At 34.6% G+C, this 16,145-nt stretch overlaps 1 protein-coding gene across 1 annotated transcript; it reads right to left on the bottom strand.

Annotated features, from left to right (window-relative positions):
* Nucleotides 1–3,657: 3,657 nt before the first annotated feature.
* Nucleotides 3,658–10,444, bottom strand: LOC126702187 (uncharacterized). The gene is made up of 4 exons (XM_050400845.1): nucleotides 10,282–10,444; nucleotides 9,839–10,015; nucleotides 7,103–8,659; nucleotides 3,658–4,031 (listed from the first exon to the last, which is right to left on the bottom strand). The coding sequence occupies exons 1-4, from the start codon at nucleotides 10,294–10,296 to the stop codon at nucleotides 3,996–3,998; spliced, it is 1,785 nt and encodes a 594-aa protein (XP_050256802.1). The 5' UTR covers nucleotides 10,297–10,444; the 3' UTR covers nucleotides 3,658–3,995.
* Between the last annotated feature and the right edge of the window lie 5,701 nt (nucleotides 10,445–16,145).

Genomic DNA, 16,145 nt, shown 5'->3' with positions numbered 1-16,145 from the left:
GTTACCTTGTTGGAAATGGTGCTTCCATTAACGTATGGGTGGACCCTTGGATTCCTTGGCTAGCTGGGTTTAAACCAAATCCAAAGGATGATTCAATTCAATGAAATCCTTTGATGGTGTCTAACTTGATATCTACCGAGGATCATTGTTGGAATCTACCTCTGCTAAATGAGCTATTTAATTCTAAGTCAGTTGAAGTCATCCAAAAAATACATATTCTTTTGAGGGTCAAAGTTGGTAAGCTAATCTGGGTTTCGTACAGCAAAGGGGCATTTTCTGTGAAATCTGCATATAAGGCTAACCAAGACCCTCCTTGTGGAAGTTCCATAGTGCAATGGCAAAAAATATGGAAAATCAAAGCTCATGACATAATCAAATTGTTACTATGGAGAATTGGGTCCAATGTGTTACCAACCAAAAACAACTTGGCAATAAGAATAGGGACATCTGATCCAAATTGTGTGTTTTGTGGCAAAGAACCTGAAACAGCAACTCATATATTCTTTCATTGCCAAGTAGCAAGGGCCATCTGGTTTGGCTGTAGTTGGGGCATAAGAACTAATAAAATGAATATTGTATCAAACGAGGACATCCTCAAAGTGGTCTTGAACTTGGATGAGCTAAGCACACTTCAAATGGTAGTTACTATGGAGGTTATCTGGCATCTCAGGAATCAGATTTGGCATAATGGCAATGAGGTGAACATCATTTCTACCATATGCAATGCAGAAAATAGAGTAAAGGAATATCTTAATGCTTAGGACCATGAGCAGGACAAAGATAGGAGAGAGGAATTGACTTCATGGATTCACCCTCCTAAAAACTAAATAAAACTAAATGTGGATGCTGCTGTCTCACAAGCTTTCACCTCTTTAGCTATGGTAGCAAGAAATGAGTTTGGAGAGGTGCTAAAGGTATGGGCTAAAATTCATGATTTATGCACTCCTACTCAAGCTAAAGCAACTACAATTATGTGGGCTCTAAGCTTGGCTACCGCTAAAAATTGGTGCAACATCATTGTGGAGGGGGATTCAAAAATATGTTTTGATGTCATGTCCAAAGCAGAAGAACCATCTGATTGGTCCATCTCTTCCATCATTCGTGATGCTGCTGACATGAGTGTATCTTTTGATAATTGTGAGTTTTGCTAGGTTAAGAGATCTCTAAACTCAATAGCCCATTCAACTGATAAAAATGCTATTGCTCTTAAAGTAGGTTTCTTGTGTAATAACTGTAATTTCCTCCCCCCCCACCCCCCCCCCCCCTATCTTGAAAGCTTGTAGGCAAGATTGTTGTACCTCCTGTTGTTCTTAATCTAATGAAATGGCTGATTATCCAAAAAAAAAAAAGACAAGTGTTCACTGTTCACTGTTTTGAGGGAAAATCAGTTTTATGTTACTTGACTCTTCTTCTTTTTTTTCCTCTCTTTTTTTTTTTTTTTTTTTTTTTTTTTTTGTTGATAATCATGTTAGTCGAGGTGATACAAAGTCACTTGTGGATAGTGATTTGACTTTGCAAGAGAGGATATGAGTTCAAAACTGGATAACTTAATACTACTTTTATGTGAAATACACAAGTTAATGATGAGAACGAGGAAATTATAATGCACAAATTATCAACTAAGAAATGTAAAGGACTAAAAATTAATAAAAAGAACACGATTGCCGAGGGAAGTTAACTTAACAAGCCTACAAGCTTAAGAGCCAAGGGTTTACTTGATTTGCCTACATGCCTAGATAAAAGTCTCTTGATAGAGATTTGAAATTTTTTGTTGTCTTTATGATGGTCAAGGACATTTTTCTTGAAGAAACGTATCTTCTGTTGAAAAATTGAAAAAAGTTAACTTTAAACACATGTATATCATATGTGACCAATAATTCATTTGCTTAAATGCACGGTTTGATGCGAAATATTCAAAGCCTTTATTTTCTAAAGTAAGAATTGAGTGTTGGTTTTTAATCCCTTATACAACATGAAAAAAGTAAAAATCAAAACAAAGTGACACCATTGAGTTTGAATTCGGGGTTTAGATGTGTATAATTTTGCATAGTTTAATGAAAATATGAAATCTTGACCCAAATCTGAGAGAAATTTTGGGTTATTTCAACCTAATGATATGTCATTTTATTCCATTTGAGTCATTGGATTTGAAAGATATAATCAAATTGGCATACGTTAATCTTGTGCCTAGCATCAATTGCACTTCTTTAGAGCCGATTGAATTAATAAAGAATGTAGAAAACAGAAGCACATAGAATCTAATTAGTTTGTAATTGAAAATAGTACTTTTATTCTTTCTAGGGGTGGATGAATAGAGATCATACGTAGGTTTGAGGAAATAGGACATGTATACTTGTCTAGCGCATTGCTACTTTGTACTTTCATTCAAATTGTGATTGTTAATACTTAATATTAAGTTACTTTTCTAAAGGTTCGTAATCCTCGTATTTGAGAGGGAAAAAAAAATCAAACATACAAACTAAACACGTGCATAGCATACGTAACCAAACTAGTGTTGACAATTTTTTGCATAAATACAATATTCTTCTGTAGTTAATTATTACTTCACACCCAAAATTTTCTTTTTTAAAAAAAAAACACTTCACACACCCAAAAACTTTTAGAAAAAAAATATATTACTTCACACTAAAACACTTAAAAAAACAATATTCACGTGCTTTTGGCCAATCTCCATTGATTTACTATTTGTAGTATTTCTCATAATGTTAACTCTATGGCAGACAAATATCTTCTGATGTTTTTTGAATTGAGGATTCTACTCCTGCTTTGGAAGCATTGTACTTTGATTTGGCTTTTCTTGATTAATATAAAATCTTTTGGTCCGTTTTCAAAAAAAAAAAAAAAAAAATCTAAATAATTTGAACAAATTTGCCTCGTCTCAAATCTCAACAAAAATTTAATCAAGTAAAACTAACTAGATCCGTATTACACAAATTATTTTACATATTTTGACCAAATGTAGTTATGGACAAGTGTAAGGTGTGTCCTGTTTCGGTTTATGACCAATACTAAGACATTGGTTTACGTACTTAAGTTTCCCTTCACATGCTTTGTTGGATCAAAATTGCATGCGGAAGCATAACTCTTTAGCAACTATGGTGCATGATGGAAGCCTAGAAAGCAATTTTGAAGGAGAAATGATGTGCTATCTCTCTGTACAATTTTAATTTATAACATTTGAAGTTAGTTTTGTTAAAGAGGGAGGAGTATGAGTAACCACCGAATAACTTTTGTAACCAGACAAGAAAAAAAAGAGTGATGCTATCACCATAATAATGGGTGCAAATGTAAGTTCATTAGTTGTAAGTCTTTTTTTTTTGGCTGAATCATTAGTTGTAAGTTTTATCACATCAATAGTGGATCTATATCTATATGAAAGTGATATTCTAATCACAACTTATTACGCTAGTAATTGTGAAAAAGATTATGAAAAATTTCGCATCCTTAAAAGAAGAAAATACGGTGAAGAAGATGTTCCAACTTCCAAGAAGAAATCGATTACTGAAATGTATTTCACAGTTATATTTCAAGCTGGGGAAATCCCCTTCCAATGTGTGCTTCAAGTCTCTTGGAAGCACTTACCTGTTGACCAAATTGAAGTCTTCTTTGGCAATTCCAAAAGTATTAGGCCAAAAGTCAAGAAGTCAAAGCACTGACATAGATATCCATAGGAACATGTTAGGTTAAAATTGTAATGCAATCATTTTAGATAGAATAGGCCCGAGCTTGATAACAATGCCAATTACAATTTAAGCTATTTTAACTTTTAATATTATGTAAAAGAGAAAGACTAGAGAAATACAGCAATACTGACAATTTAAATGGATAAATTATGCTCATGCATTATTCAGGGATCTATAGCTCTTCCTTGATAAAGAGAATGCCTGTTGGTCTGATTTTTTTACAAAACAACTCTCCAAAATTTCATTGCAGCGAAGCTGGATTTGGTTTCCTCTCCAAAACTATTCAGGGATCTACTGCCACCACTTCTTCCCAGACAAAGATATAAGCTGTTGAAAGAGAAAACGAAGAAAGAAGTGAGTAACTCCACAGGTATAATTCTGAAAATACTATGTAAGACATAACACACCATTGAACTTGCATTAGTATCACGTGGAATAAAACAACCAACAGGGATGTTACTGCCATACAAGGAGCATAATCCAGGCTTTCATTACTAGAAGTTGGGGAAGCAGCATAGTTCTTGCATCACAAAACAAGATTTGCCTTTCCTTTACTGTTTCCCCAGATTCAGGCTTCTAAACTTAGGATTTATCACGGTCTCTAAAACTTAATAGAAGCTTGTTATCAAGTATTATTAATCAATCACAAGTGGTACTCACATTAATAAACATGGTGAACATGGTTTTAAGCAAACCACATTTATAGCGTACACATTGAGGTAGACAATTTAGGCTACTTCAAGCCACAATCAAATCTATACCTCCAAATCATATTCTATGAAAGAATAATCAGAGCAAATAAATGAAAGGAAAGTGGACTGGAGGAATCCACACTATAGTTAGTAAGAAGGCTTGGAATCAAACTTAAATTAGCTTTATCATTTATTTTGATTTGTAAAATTCATACTCCTTATGACTTAGGAGTCTATCAAAATTAAGATATCTTAGAAACTTATAAAGATAAGCAAAGAACCTTGTAGCTCAACTGGTGCCTCCCAGTATTTCCAATGGAGACGTTCAAAAAAAAAATATATATATATATATATATATATCAGAACAATTTATGTGGAAACACATAATCATGCAAGCAACTTCAATTAGAAGCAATAGTTTTAATTGAGGCCAAAAGGAAAATAGCGTTCAAATCAGCATATGAATGATTCTGGAGATTGCATCAATATTTGAAAATATGGGCTTTGTTGGAAACCTTGAAGTTAATCTGATCAAATCATTAATAAAAAGGGCCTAGTGCCATATTTGGAAATCAAATTAAGCTATAGCAATTATCAGTTGAGATGTACTCTAATGCTAATTCAAAGCACCTTGCAGTAACCAAATCAGTTAATTCTCCCATTTGCAAACAAACAAATAGGAAGAGAATTACTAAACCTAAACCATTCTACTCTTTCCTCCAAAAAATAAGAATAAATAGAGAAACCCCATTCCACTTCAATTATCTACTGTATTTTGTTTTTGAGCATATACTGTATATTCACTTGATTTAAAAGTGTATAAATGCCCAACCAATAACATCTAATCAATAGAGGACCAAATTTGGAAGTTTAATCTCAAAGATTCCCCCCCCCCCCCCCCCCCTTAATTTGTGAGTTATAAATGCACCAAGTGAATTTTGAACCCACAACCTGATGCTGGGAAAGTGACAGGCTGTGATACGGTTTAGAATTAGAAGGAAAGCAAGTTGCTTAGAACACATTGATAGGTGGTTAGGCACCTCAGCAAAGAACACAAAGTTCTCAAATAAAAGCTCTCAAGGCATATTGTCATTCACATGTACAAACTGATTTACAAAGAGCTTACATTCTGTTTGGCATTGGCAGCCTCTAGATGGTTGACAAATGTCAAAATCCTATTGGCCAATGCTTAAGAAATCATCTAACTAACTAACTAATTAGCTACAAGAAGGAAGAAATGTCATTTGAACCAGAGCTTTGGGATTTGGCATATCAAAACAAGATTTGCTTGCATATTTTCAGTATAAGATCCTGAAAAGCAAATAAAATCCAGGAGCACCAATAGTATGATGAGTGTCTAACTATCTATGAAAGAAATGGCCATGGATGATAAAAATATAAAGAAATCAAGTTCAAAAAAATTAATTATTTTGGCCTTAAATCAACTGAACCTAAAATTTTGAAGGAACTTTTATGTAGATTCATCTATGATATATTAGGCCAGGTATCGAAGTGATTGAATGAACCACTTTTCAAGTTTTGGCATCCTCAAAAGAATTAAACATTCAGTGCATTAGTTAGTGAAAAAAATATTCTACGTGCATTATTCACCTCCTAGCAGTTCACTGGGAGTTAAACTTTACTTGATTGGGGAATTGGAATCTCTTTCGGTGTTTTTGGATCTTTTATATTCAATCAAGGTCAAAGGTACTGGAGTACAAAAGTTATGTTGGACGCCATCTATTCAAAAGGGCTTTGAGGTTAGATCTTATTATAGAGGTCTTAGTTCCCTCTGGAGGTAAAAGCTTCCCTTGGAAAAGCATTTGGAAGCCTAAAGACTCCACTAAAGGGCCTTTTTCCTCTGGGTTACTTTTTTGGGGAACATCCTAACTGCGGAGAACTTGAGGAAGCATAACATTATCTTGGTAAGTTGGAGTTGTATGTGCAAGAGGGATGAGGAATCTGTGGATCACTTGTTGTTACATTGCCCTATTGCAAGAGAATTATGGGAAATGGTCTTCGCCTTTTTCGGGATTCAGTGGGTGATGACTAGGAGGGTTATTGACTCATCACTGAACTTGTTTTAATCTATTCAACTAATAAGGAAACAAAAAATTGATGTTTCAACCAAGGGTAAAAAGCACCTCAGCTAGATATTTTCTGTAAAAAGATCAAGGATGAAATCATTTCAGAGCATCCCAGAGTCAAGGAAAAATAACAATCATGTTGAACAAGCTCTTTCGTTTAAAGATGGTCTTAAACTACTTAAACAACACAACATTCAAAATATCGTAATAAAGGAGAAACCCAAATAATTGCTAATCATTTGTGGGGTAAGAGTAATCCTTGGTGAATATTTAATTAAATAAGATGTTTGGAATCTTTAAGATCAGTTGCATTGGTAAGAGCAAATTTGTAGGGAAGTGGACATATATACTAAACATATAGCATGACTAGTGTCACAAATAATTTAGTACTACAATATGATAAGGCAATTCGACTAAGTATACTGACTTTGAACCAGCTCAAGCCCAGCTGAAATTCATAAAATTGATGACAGTAAAACACAGGTGTCATTGACATTCACTTCCAGATGAACTTACCAGTTCTAGATATAATTGTAATTTCTTGGGTTAGCAAAAACATATGCTCACACACAAGAACAAAAGTGGGTGGGTAGGCTCACAACATAAATATTTCACTAACCTGACGTGCAACCTGTGCTAGACGCCGACTGTCTCGAGATGATTCTGCTACCAAGGTATTCTGTGGCTCCAGAGAACCATTCTGATTGTCCCCAGTGTTCATATTTAAAGTTCCATTGTCAAGAGATGAATCCCAATCAGGGCTGCTTAAAGAATCCTTCTTGCGTTTTCTTCGGAATGTGTACTTGAGAAACCTATTATTTACAGTTTGACTAACCACGTCGTTTGAATCTGATGCTTTCAGATCTGAATTAACTAAGGACTCGTCAAATGTCTCAACATCTGCTCTGCAACCCTGAACCTCTGAATTCTCAGCTGATAAACTTTCCTGAATTGTCATATCCAATTTATTAATTGGTACTGTGTCGTTGATCATTGTGTTTTCAACACTACAAGGCTTCAGAAAATCGACATCATTTTGAGTCAAGCCAATGGATCCCAAATGTGTACCAGTTGCATCTGAAGGTAGAACTGGGCCCACAGTGGATACAGGATCCTTTTGACCTTCATTCTCAGTTATCTTAGAAGGATCTTCTACTGCTTCATCATTGTTATCAACTGAATCTGGAGAAGTTTTGGAGCTAGAAAGGTCAGACGCTTGAGGTTTTTCCATGAGGTGATCAGCAATAGACATAAATGAGGAAGGGTCTCTTTTTACATATCTAGCTCCTCGTTTTCTTTTCCTGCAAAAGGACGTAACAATCTGCCCTTGGATATCACTTGTGTCTGCCTGTGTTACTTTCAGTTGATCTAGGTTCTTCTCTTCTACTCCACTATTCTCAGCCTCATGGGTAGGCATTACACAAATCCCATTACCTTGTTTAAATGAGGGAGCTTTACATTTCTTATATCTACCAGCTCTTTTCCTTCTTTTTCTACAAAAGGATTTAGCATCCTGCACTTGTATATGATCATTATCTGAGTGCATTACTTTAAGTTCATCTTGGTTTGTCTCTTCTAATCCAAGCATATTGTCAGCCTTATGCATAGATGTCTTATACAACCCTTTTACTTCCTCATCTCCTCTGGTAAATGCTTCATTTTTCACATCATCTACTTGTCCAGAAAATGACAACTTTCCATCCAAGAGGTATTTTTCAAATGCACGAATTCTCTGGGTGCATCCATTTCTGTACAGCTCAGGTTCTTTGCTTCTCATTACTATGGAGGCAAAATAAGGGTTAGGAAGATAACTATTATCCATATGTGAATCATTTGCACCATAGCACTTATTGTCCTCATATGTCCTGTTTGAAGTCAAGCTCTTCATGCCAGATGCTGTGGCTGGTTCATGTTGTGAATCAGGTATGGAAAATATAGACCCAGACGTCATGAGTCTATTCTCTTGTGGTATTTCTTCATGAATAGCAGTATCACCCTCTAAATTTTGTTCATCCAAAGGCTGCCGTTGGTTTTCTGTCACCTTCTCCAACTCTGCCTGCACTTCTCTCAATTCTTCTCTAAGGTCTCTTACTATATCCTCAGCTTCCTGGAGCTGTGCTTCAAGCTCTTCAATTTTCTTCTGTTGGCTCAAGGACGTCATCTCTGCTTCAGTAACCTGTAAATATGGAAAAATCAGATAATGTTGTATCTTTTAAGCGTAGATTCTGCAGCTAAAAAACAAAAATAAAGTAGATAAAGACAGAAAAATGTTCATGGGTTATCTTAGGACCGATTTGACTTCTCAGTTCAAAAAGCAATCAATTAACCACCAGAAGTAGATGTAGAAAATTTAGATGGTCGAACACAATTTTAAATTTCATAAAACTCTTTCTAAGTCCATGTGACAAATCAACTTATCAAGTCTATGAAGTTTAATCCAAAGTGGGACTAGGCAACCTAAAAAGAACCTTAATCCTTAGCAAAATGAACTAGCTCAAATTTCATTAACAGGATGATAACTTAAGTATGCTATCTTATAGTCACACAATAGGTTGCTCTAGCCAGTTCCCCATTTCCCCACTCTTGTCTTCATTGTCCCTTTCACACGAAGTTTACACCAAAGAAGCCGAGTATGTATGTAATAGCCACAGCCCATGTTCAGCAACTCCAAAAATGTATGCAATAGCTGCAATCTATGTTAAGCAACTCTCAATATGTATCAAAGAGCAGGTTTTTAAAATAAATAAATAAAATATTAGGCGACAAGAATGAAACAAGACATTGAACGCCGGCCGCAAAACAGCGAAGACCACCCCCATTCAACTATGGAAAATAATACAGAGAAAACAAATTGCAAATTACTTTCCTATCAAACGGAAGAAAGAGGTATCAATTTGACTTGTTAAATACACCATTTGGTAGTCAAGCATATCTCAAAGGAGTCCACTTTCAACAAGAAAACTCATAATTAACTCAGAAAATGGAGTTCCCAATAACACATTTGTGCCCATTGATCAAATGTTAAGAGTGAACTACCACATTCCATCAAGCTCACCAAATTTTAGGGGTGGGAGAACAGATTAAATGACTTCTAAAAGCACCACAACACAGCGCGATACTGTCTTAAAAAACGTTCATTTATACGCAATCCACAACACAATTAACACCAAAAATGCAAAAAGCATCCCAAAGAAACTCTACTAAAGATGAGAACTTTCACCACCAAACAAAGATTCACGTCAAACCCACATCAGAAAACGCAAGAAAAATCAAGAACCAAACAAGATGTTCACATCAAAAAAATGAAAACCATGAAAGAATCAAAAGCAACCCCATTTGAGCAAAACCATTATACCTTAGAATCCAACATCTGTTTGATCCTCAAGAGCATCCGAAGCGCCTCTTCTTTAGTCGAAGAAAGCTCCTGCTGAAAACGAAGTGCTTTCCTCTCTGACACCATAATACGCGCCGCCGATTCTTTTGCCGTGTTGAGTATTATCTCCGCATAGGCTTTCTTCAAAGCCGTCAGTTTCTAACCAAAAAAACAAAAACAAAACCACCAAACAAATTAAGCAAAACCCAATACAGAAAAATCTTATAGGAAACCAAAAGAACAAACAGAAAGAAGATCAAAATCAAACCCCATTCAAACATTTGCAATTTTTTTTTTTTGAAAAAAAAAAAAAAGAAAAAAGAAAAAAAAGTGGTAGTTGATGGTGGTGGGGATGGTGGTGGCAGTGGTGGTTTTCAGTTGTGGTTGGGATCAGATTCAGTTAGTGGTAGTTTCGTAAAATTTACCTCAGAGTCTTCCATTTGCGCTAATGCATAGAAAAAAGAGTGACTTTGGGGGGCTTTGGTCTGAGAAGAGGAGTTTAGTTGAGAAGAGAAAGAGACGAGGAGGGAGGTTTGGTTTGTTATGTTCCTCTCTAGCTTTTGCAGTAGCTGTCTGTCTGTTAGGAACTGAATGCCTTGTCTGTTTTACTAGATTGCCCTACTAACATCCTCGTATTTACGAAACTGACAAAGAAACCTTAACACCAGATTTTTTTTTTTTTAAATATATTTTTTTTGTTTTTGTATGTTCCTATTTTAATCTTAATTGTTCATCTATTTAAATCTCACTTGCTTCAAAAAAAAAACAATGATAATAAGTAGTGTCTTGAATCGATGATATTAAGAAATTATTATGGAAATTTGTTCAATGGAAAATATTTTTCGATCCTAAAATATTTTCAGGGGGAAAACATTCTCTGAAAAATAAATTATTTTCAAATATTTGGTTGTGTTCCTGAAAAATACTCTGAAAATATTTTCAAGTTTTTGATTGCATATCTGAAAATACTGTGTGGGGACACGATTCTCAAGCGGCCCAACGATGACGTTGGGCTCGCGCGTGATGGATCCCCCACAATAAATTTTGTAGAGAGTGGGCTTGAAAGGCTGGAGTTGAGTCACGGGACGTTAGTACAGGCCGGGCATTAGATAAACCTAGACTGGAAAAGGCTTTAGTCCGGTTATCTAAGCCCATTAACTTTATGAATTGAGGGATTGGGCTCCTCGGATAATGTCCGAGGAGCACTAGTGTATTCTCTGATTACCCGTCGATGGGTTATCCCTGGTGGAGCGTATATACTATCCGGGCATTCTCATTCCTGGAGTCTTTTTTCATGAAGTGAGATGGGGCCTCTACTTTGTTACCTTGCGTTTTCTTTTATACTAGCCTACGTTCATTATCCCCCGTCCACGTGTAGGGTCGACTTTTCCAGGACAGAGGTTTGTCCCATCAGTCTAATCCCAAAATTATTGGAGATGGTCCATAAAGCCTAAGAATCCGGCTCTGTTAGGTGTGATGTCATGTCAATGAAGGGTATTAAGGACTATTTCCCTGAGATATTTTCTGATATTTTAAGTTTGCTTGTACTCCACTTTCGTCAATGGGATTCTGGGTCCTCCGAGGACTAAGCGGTCCTCGGACGTATCTTTGGGCCACATCGGGCTCACTATTTTTGGGCTTGGGCCTTGGCCTCCTTTAGTTTGGAGCCTGTGGACTCCCTATAAGCGAGCGAGTCGGGCCCATAAACTATTGGGCCCCACACTATGGAAAACATATTTTGAGCTACTTTCTTACATTTTCTCATCTTTCAAGCATATATATAATATATAAAAAAATAGATAAAAAATTGTAATCGATGACCGGCGGCGATGGTTGGCCACCAGAGACTAGGGATGGTGGTTGGGTGGCAAACATTGGGGTAGGGGCTGGAAATTCAATTAATAACTTTTGAGTGAAGCATAAAATAGTTTATGAAATATAAAAGCATAAACTAATTTCCGCCATAAGTGTTTTATTATACGATCAACCAGAAAAAAATAATTGTTGGTTGACCTATATTTTTGGTTGCCTCAAACACTTATAAATGTAAAAAAAAAAAAAAAAAAAAAAAAAGTATTTTCCAAAAATTAATTTACAGTTGAACTATACGCATAATTGGATACCTAGAGCCAAAGGCTTGTAGTTGAATTGGCACCTCCCCATATACAAAGTGTTTGGGGGTTTAAGGGGAAAATGGTTCGAGCTGCGAGGTTAGTAGCATGTTGTAATTATTTCTAAAAAAAAAAAAAAATTGGATACCTAGAAAAAGCATTTACCATCAAATGACATTTTTTAAAAATTACACTTTGAACCTTATATTTTATGGGATTTCAAATAAATGCTTATAGTTGCAAAATTTTTAAATTAATTTTGATTTTGATTTTATAAAAAGATGGTAGATAGTAGGAGAAAGTGGTGTGAATTGAAGTACAGCCATTAATACCATAAATGACTTCAGGCTTTCAATTGAACCTTATCATGAAGATTTTAAAAAAAGAATTAAAAATGATAGAATTTCATATATGGCATCCGCTTAATGATAATTGTTCATAATCATCAAGTCAAAAATCAATTTATTTTTGTGTAAGCAAGGTTCAAATCTCATATTTTTTATTCAACGACAAGAAATTTTATTAATTAAGATAACTAGAACCCGTCTCATAATTTTGCTATTTTCAATAAAAACTTAAGCTTTAAAATTGTATCATAAATTTCAGAAACTAATTTAATCCTCTTGAAATTATATAGTTAAATTAAAAATACTTTTAGGGTTTAAAATGTAATTTAACTCTTCTTTCATTTTTTTTTTTTTTTTTTTCATTTCCCTTGCGTTTTGGTTTTCACTATGGGCGCGCGTAATAGAGAGTGGGAAGTGCTGGTCCCACCCACCCGTTCTTGTAATGGCGATGACGTGGACGGCTTGGATCTTACACGTGGCTCGATGCATGTAGTTAATCACTTCAGTGGTGAGGTTTTTGAGGGCTGAAGTGTGCTTTGGGAAGCGCAATGTGACAGTTGCGCGGTGGTGATTGCTGGCCTACGGTGGGGTAGCACAACAGAATAGTGTGTCCCAATCTGGAAACGGTTTTCAGCCTTTTCGATCGCAATAAATTACACTAGTCTTATTATACGTGCTCTACACATATAATGAGATTTTTTATTTTTTTTTTTAGTTTAATATAATTTTTCAATTTGAATTTATCTACTTTTGATGAAATTATACAGAAATAAATTTTTAAAAAACTAAAATCTAGAATTTAAAATAAAATAAACAGCTGAATTTAGTTAAAATGTATTTAACGAGCAAAAAGATATATTTAAATAGAAACTGGTCTAATTCGTCAACCTATTGGTCATGACTCGAATAGTGTGAACGAGAAGTGATATTGTCACACCCTTGGATATGTGAAATTTCACAGCAAATCAAGCTACTAATGTGTGGCGTTTCAACTTTCACATGGAGGTTTACTTTGAACTTTGAAGAAGCCTGGTATGTGTTTAACTCCAACATAAAAAGTAGCTTATTTTACCATTTAGTTTATTTTTGTCACTATTTATGGGTTTCATTATATTTTTTGATACTATTTATGGGTCCTTCTGTACTGTTTCAGCTAACTTTTATCTTTATTTACAATACTTTCAGTAAAAAGTTTTCAATTTCAACAAAATTAACGAATCTTAAACAGGCCCCTAGTTTAGTTTATTTAACAAAAAAAAAAGAGTATCATTTGGATTCTTCCCGATTTCCATTTTTAGAGTCTATTTGGGAACAGCTTATTTAATTGAAACTAAAAAATTTCTGCTGAAAGTACTGTAGATAAATGTAAAATGTAACTGAAATAGTATAGTGGGACTCATGCATAGTACCAAAAAATATAGTGAGACCTGTAAATAGTAGCAAAAATAAACTGAATAGTAAAATAAGCTGGCAAAAATAATCAATGCTAAATGCACAATTACAGTCTATTTGGATACCGCTTATTTTGTTGAAAATTGAAAACTTATTACTGAAAACATTATAGAAAAATAATTTTTAAAATACAAAACACTGTAGCAGTGAATGATTGCTGTGTTTTCTATGGGTTTGATGGTCCATGAACAGTGCTGTAGGACCCCAAAAAAATACAAAACGCAACGTAACTGCTGGGCAAACGCATGCTTAGTTTCTCTTTTTTTTAGGATCAATATCTATTTAAATTCACAAAAAATGCTTAATGATTGTACACCTTTTATGTGACATGACTATGATACAAAATGGCTAGACATTTTTTACTCTGAACAAATTTCTTTGTGTGAGCTCAATATGAGATAAGCATAATTGAGGAAAATATTGGCAAATGTATAAATTATGTTACTACATATCTATTGGATCACAAGTCACATCACAAGTAAGTCCTATTTCATATTCCTTTTACTTCTGGTAGTATAAAAGAGAGATGTTACGTCCACAACATTTTTATAATATTTTCACAACAAATCAGGTTAGTTGTTATAGGTTAAAATTTGAATCTAACACTAAGATTACTTTTTTGCCCGAATAACAACAATCAATAACAACCTGTCACTTAGAATTTGTTGTGAAAATATTGTGGACATATTATTTCTCAGTATAAAAACACAATGTGCCAATAATTACTCATAACTCATGCCTTAAGAGATCAATAGTGGTGGGATTGAAAAGTTATAAAACTCAAAGGCCCAGCTTCTGTCCAATGCCTCCAGTGCACTAGATCCGCTGCGATCATGACATGTATTCATTTTCAGACACATGTCATGATCGCAGTGAGTCTAGTGTTACAGGACACTGGACAGAAGCTGCAATCGGACATGTGTCATGATCACAGCGGGTCTAGTGTTATAGGACACTGGATAGAAGCCGCACCCAAAACTCAATTCATTTGAATGAATGACTTTGCCCTTTTTACCATCTCAGCCCCTTGCATTCGGAGTAAAGCATCTAAAAAAATTAGATTTTAGCAACTCAAACACTACTGTATTCTTATAAAAAAAAAAAAACACTATTTTATCTATTTTAATAACCCACTTTATAATACACCCTACAACAAAGGTTTTACATTAATATTCAACACATTAAAATAATATAAACAACACAATAAAATAATATATTTAACACAGTAAACAACAATCACAACCATCAATACATTAAAATACTTATTTTTAACACTCCACATTAAAATATTATTTTTTGTTTTGAGTTTTGAGTTTTGAGCTACATTGCTATAGATAGCAGCCCACTGTAGCTAAAACTCAAATATTTTTATCTTTATCTTCTTTGCTGTAGAAGTTGTTTTAAGGGGATTGGTTGCTAAATTGACTTTTAGTCAATTTAGCAACCTTATGCTAATGCTTACGAGCATTCACAGTAAGGGAGTTAAAAATTATAGCTTTTAGCAACTTAAAAATCAACTTTATTCATTTTAACAACTCACTTTATAAAACATCCAACATCAAAGCATCTATATTTTTATCAACTCATTTAAAATAATATAAATAACTCATTAAAATAATGATAAACAACCACCACAAAATCCAAACCAACATCAACAACCACCTCAACCGCCACCACCGTCGTCCCACCAACCATAACCATAAACAAGAACCCACAACTTGCAACCCACTGCCAGCCACCACCATCACCACCACCGGGAAAAAAAAAACACCACAAAACCCATCACAACAACACCCACAATTGGCCACAAAACCCATTACCCCCCACCCAAAACCGGCACAAAACCCATCACCACCACAAAAGAGAGAACAAAAATTGAAAGAAAGAAAAAAATAAAAGAAAGAGAGAGACATATATTTGGCCATAGCTTAAGAAATAATAAAAAAAAAATTCAAAAAGAGAGATTTTTTTTTTAAGACGAGAGGAGAGAGAAAGACATAAAATAATATATATATATATATATATATATTTAAGTTTTGAGCTATAGTGGCTTGTTATCTTTGACAGCCCACTGTAGCACTGTTGGTATTTTTTTTAGATATAGCAACTTATAGTAACTTTGTTGTAGCTTACATTTGGGTGTTTAAGTTGCTAAAATAGCATTATAGCAACTATACCTCTTTTACTGTGAGTGCTCTAAATATTGGTTTCTCCTCGTATAAGAAGCTATTAAAGCCACACAAGACACATGTATATGTTTTGCAATATGTTCATATGTCTTTAAACTTATCCAACCACCAAATTCTACACCCTTATAAAATCTTGCCAAAATACAGTATAAGTCTCTAAAAATTTAACTCATGAGTGATTCCTGTCTGA

This window comes from Quercus robur, chromosome 10 (assembly GCF_932294415.1).
Source record: "Quercus robur chromosome 10, dhQueRobu3.1, whole genome shotgun sequence".
Taxonomy (NCBI): Eukaryota; Viridiplantae; Streptophyta; class Magnoliopsida; order Fagales; family Fagaceae; genus Quercus; species Quercus robur.
The sequence above is the reverse complement of the archived record's forward strand: the minus strand, read 5'-3'. Positions and strand labels throughout refer to the sequence as shown.

Bases quoted from the DNA above. Each gene is read 5' to 3' on its own strand.
- LOC126702187 (XM_050400845.1), bottom strand. The intron at 8,660-9,838 runs GTATAATGGTTT...CCATATTTACAG, and splicing joins AACAGATGTTGGATTCTAAG to GTTACTGAAGCAGAGATGAC. The intron at 4,032-7,102 runs GTTAGTGAAATA...CTCTTTCAACAG, and splicing joins TAGCACAGGTTGCACGTCAG to CTTATATCTTTGTCTGGGAA.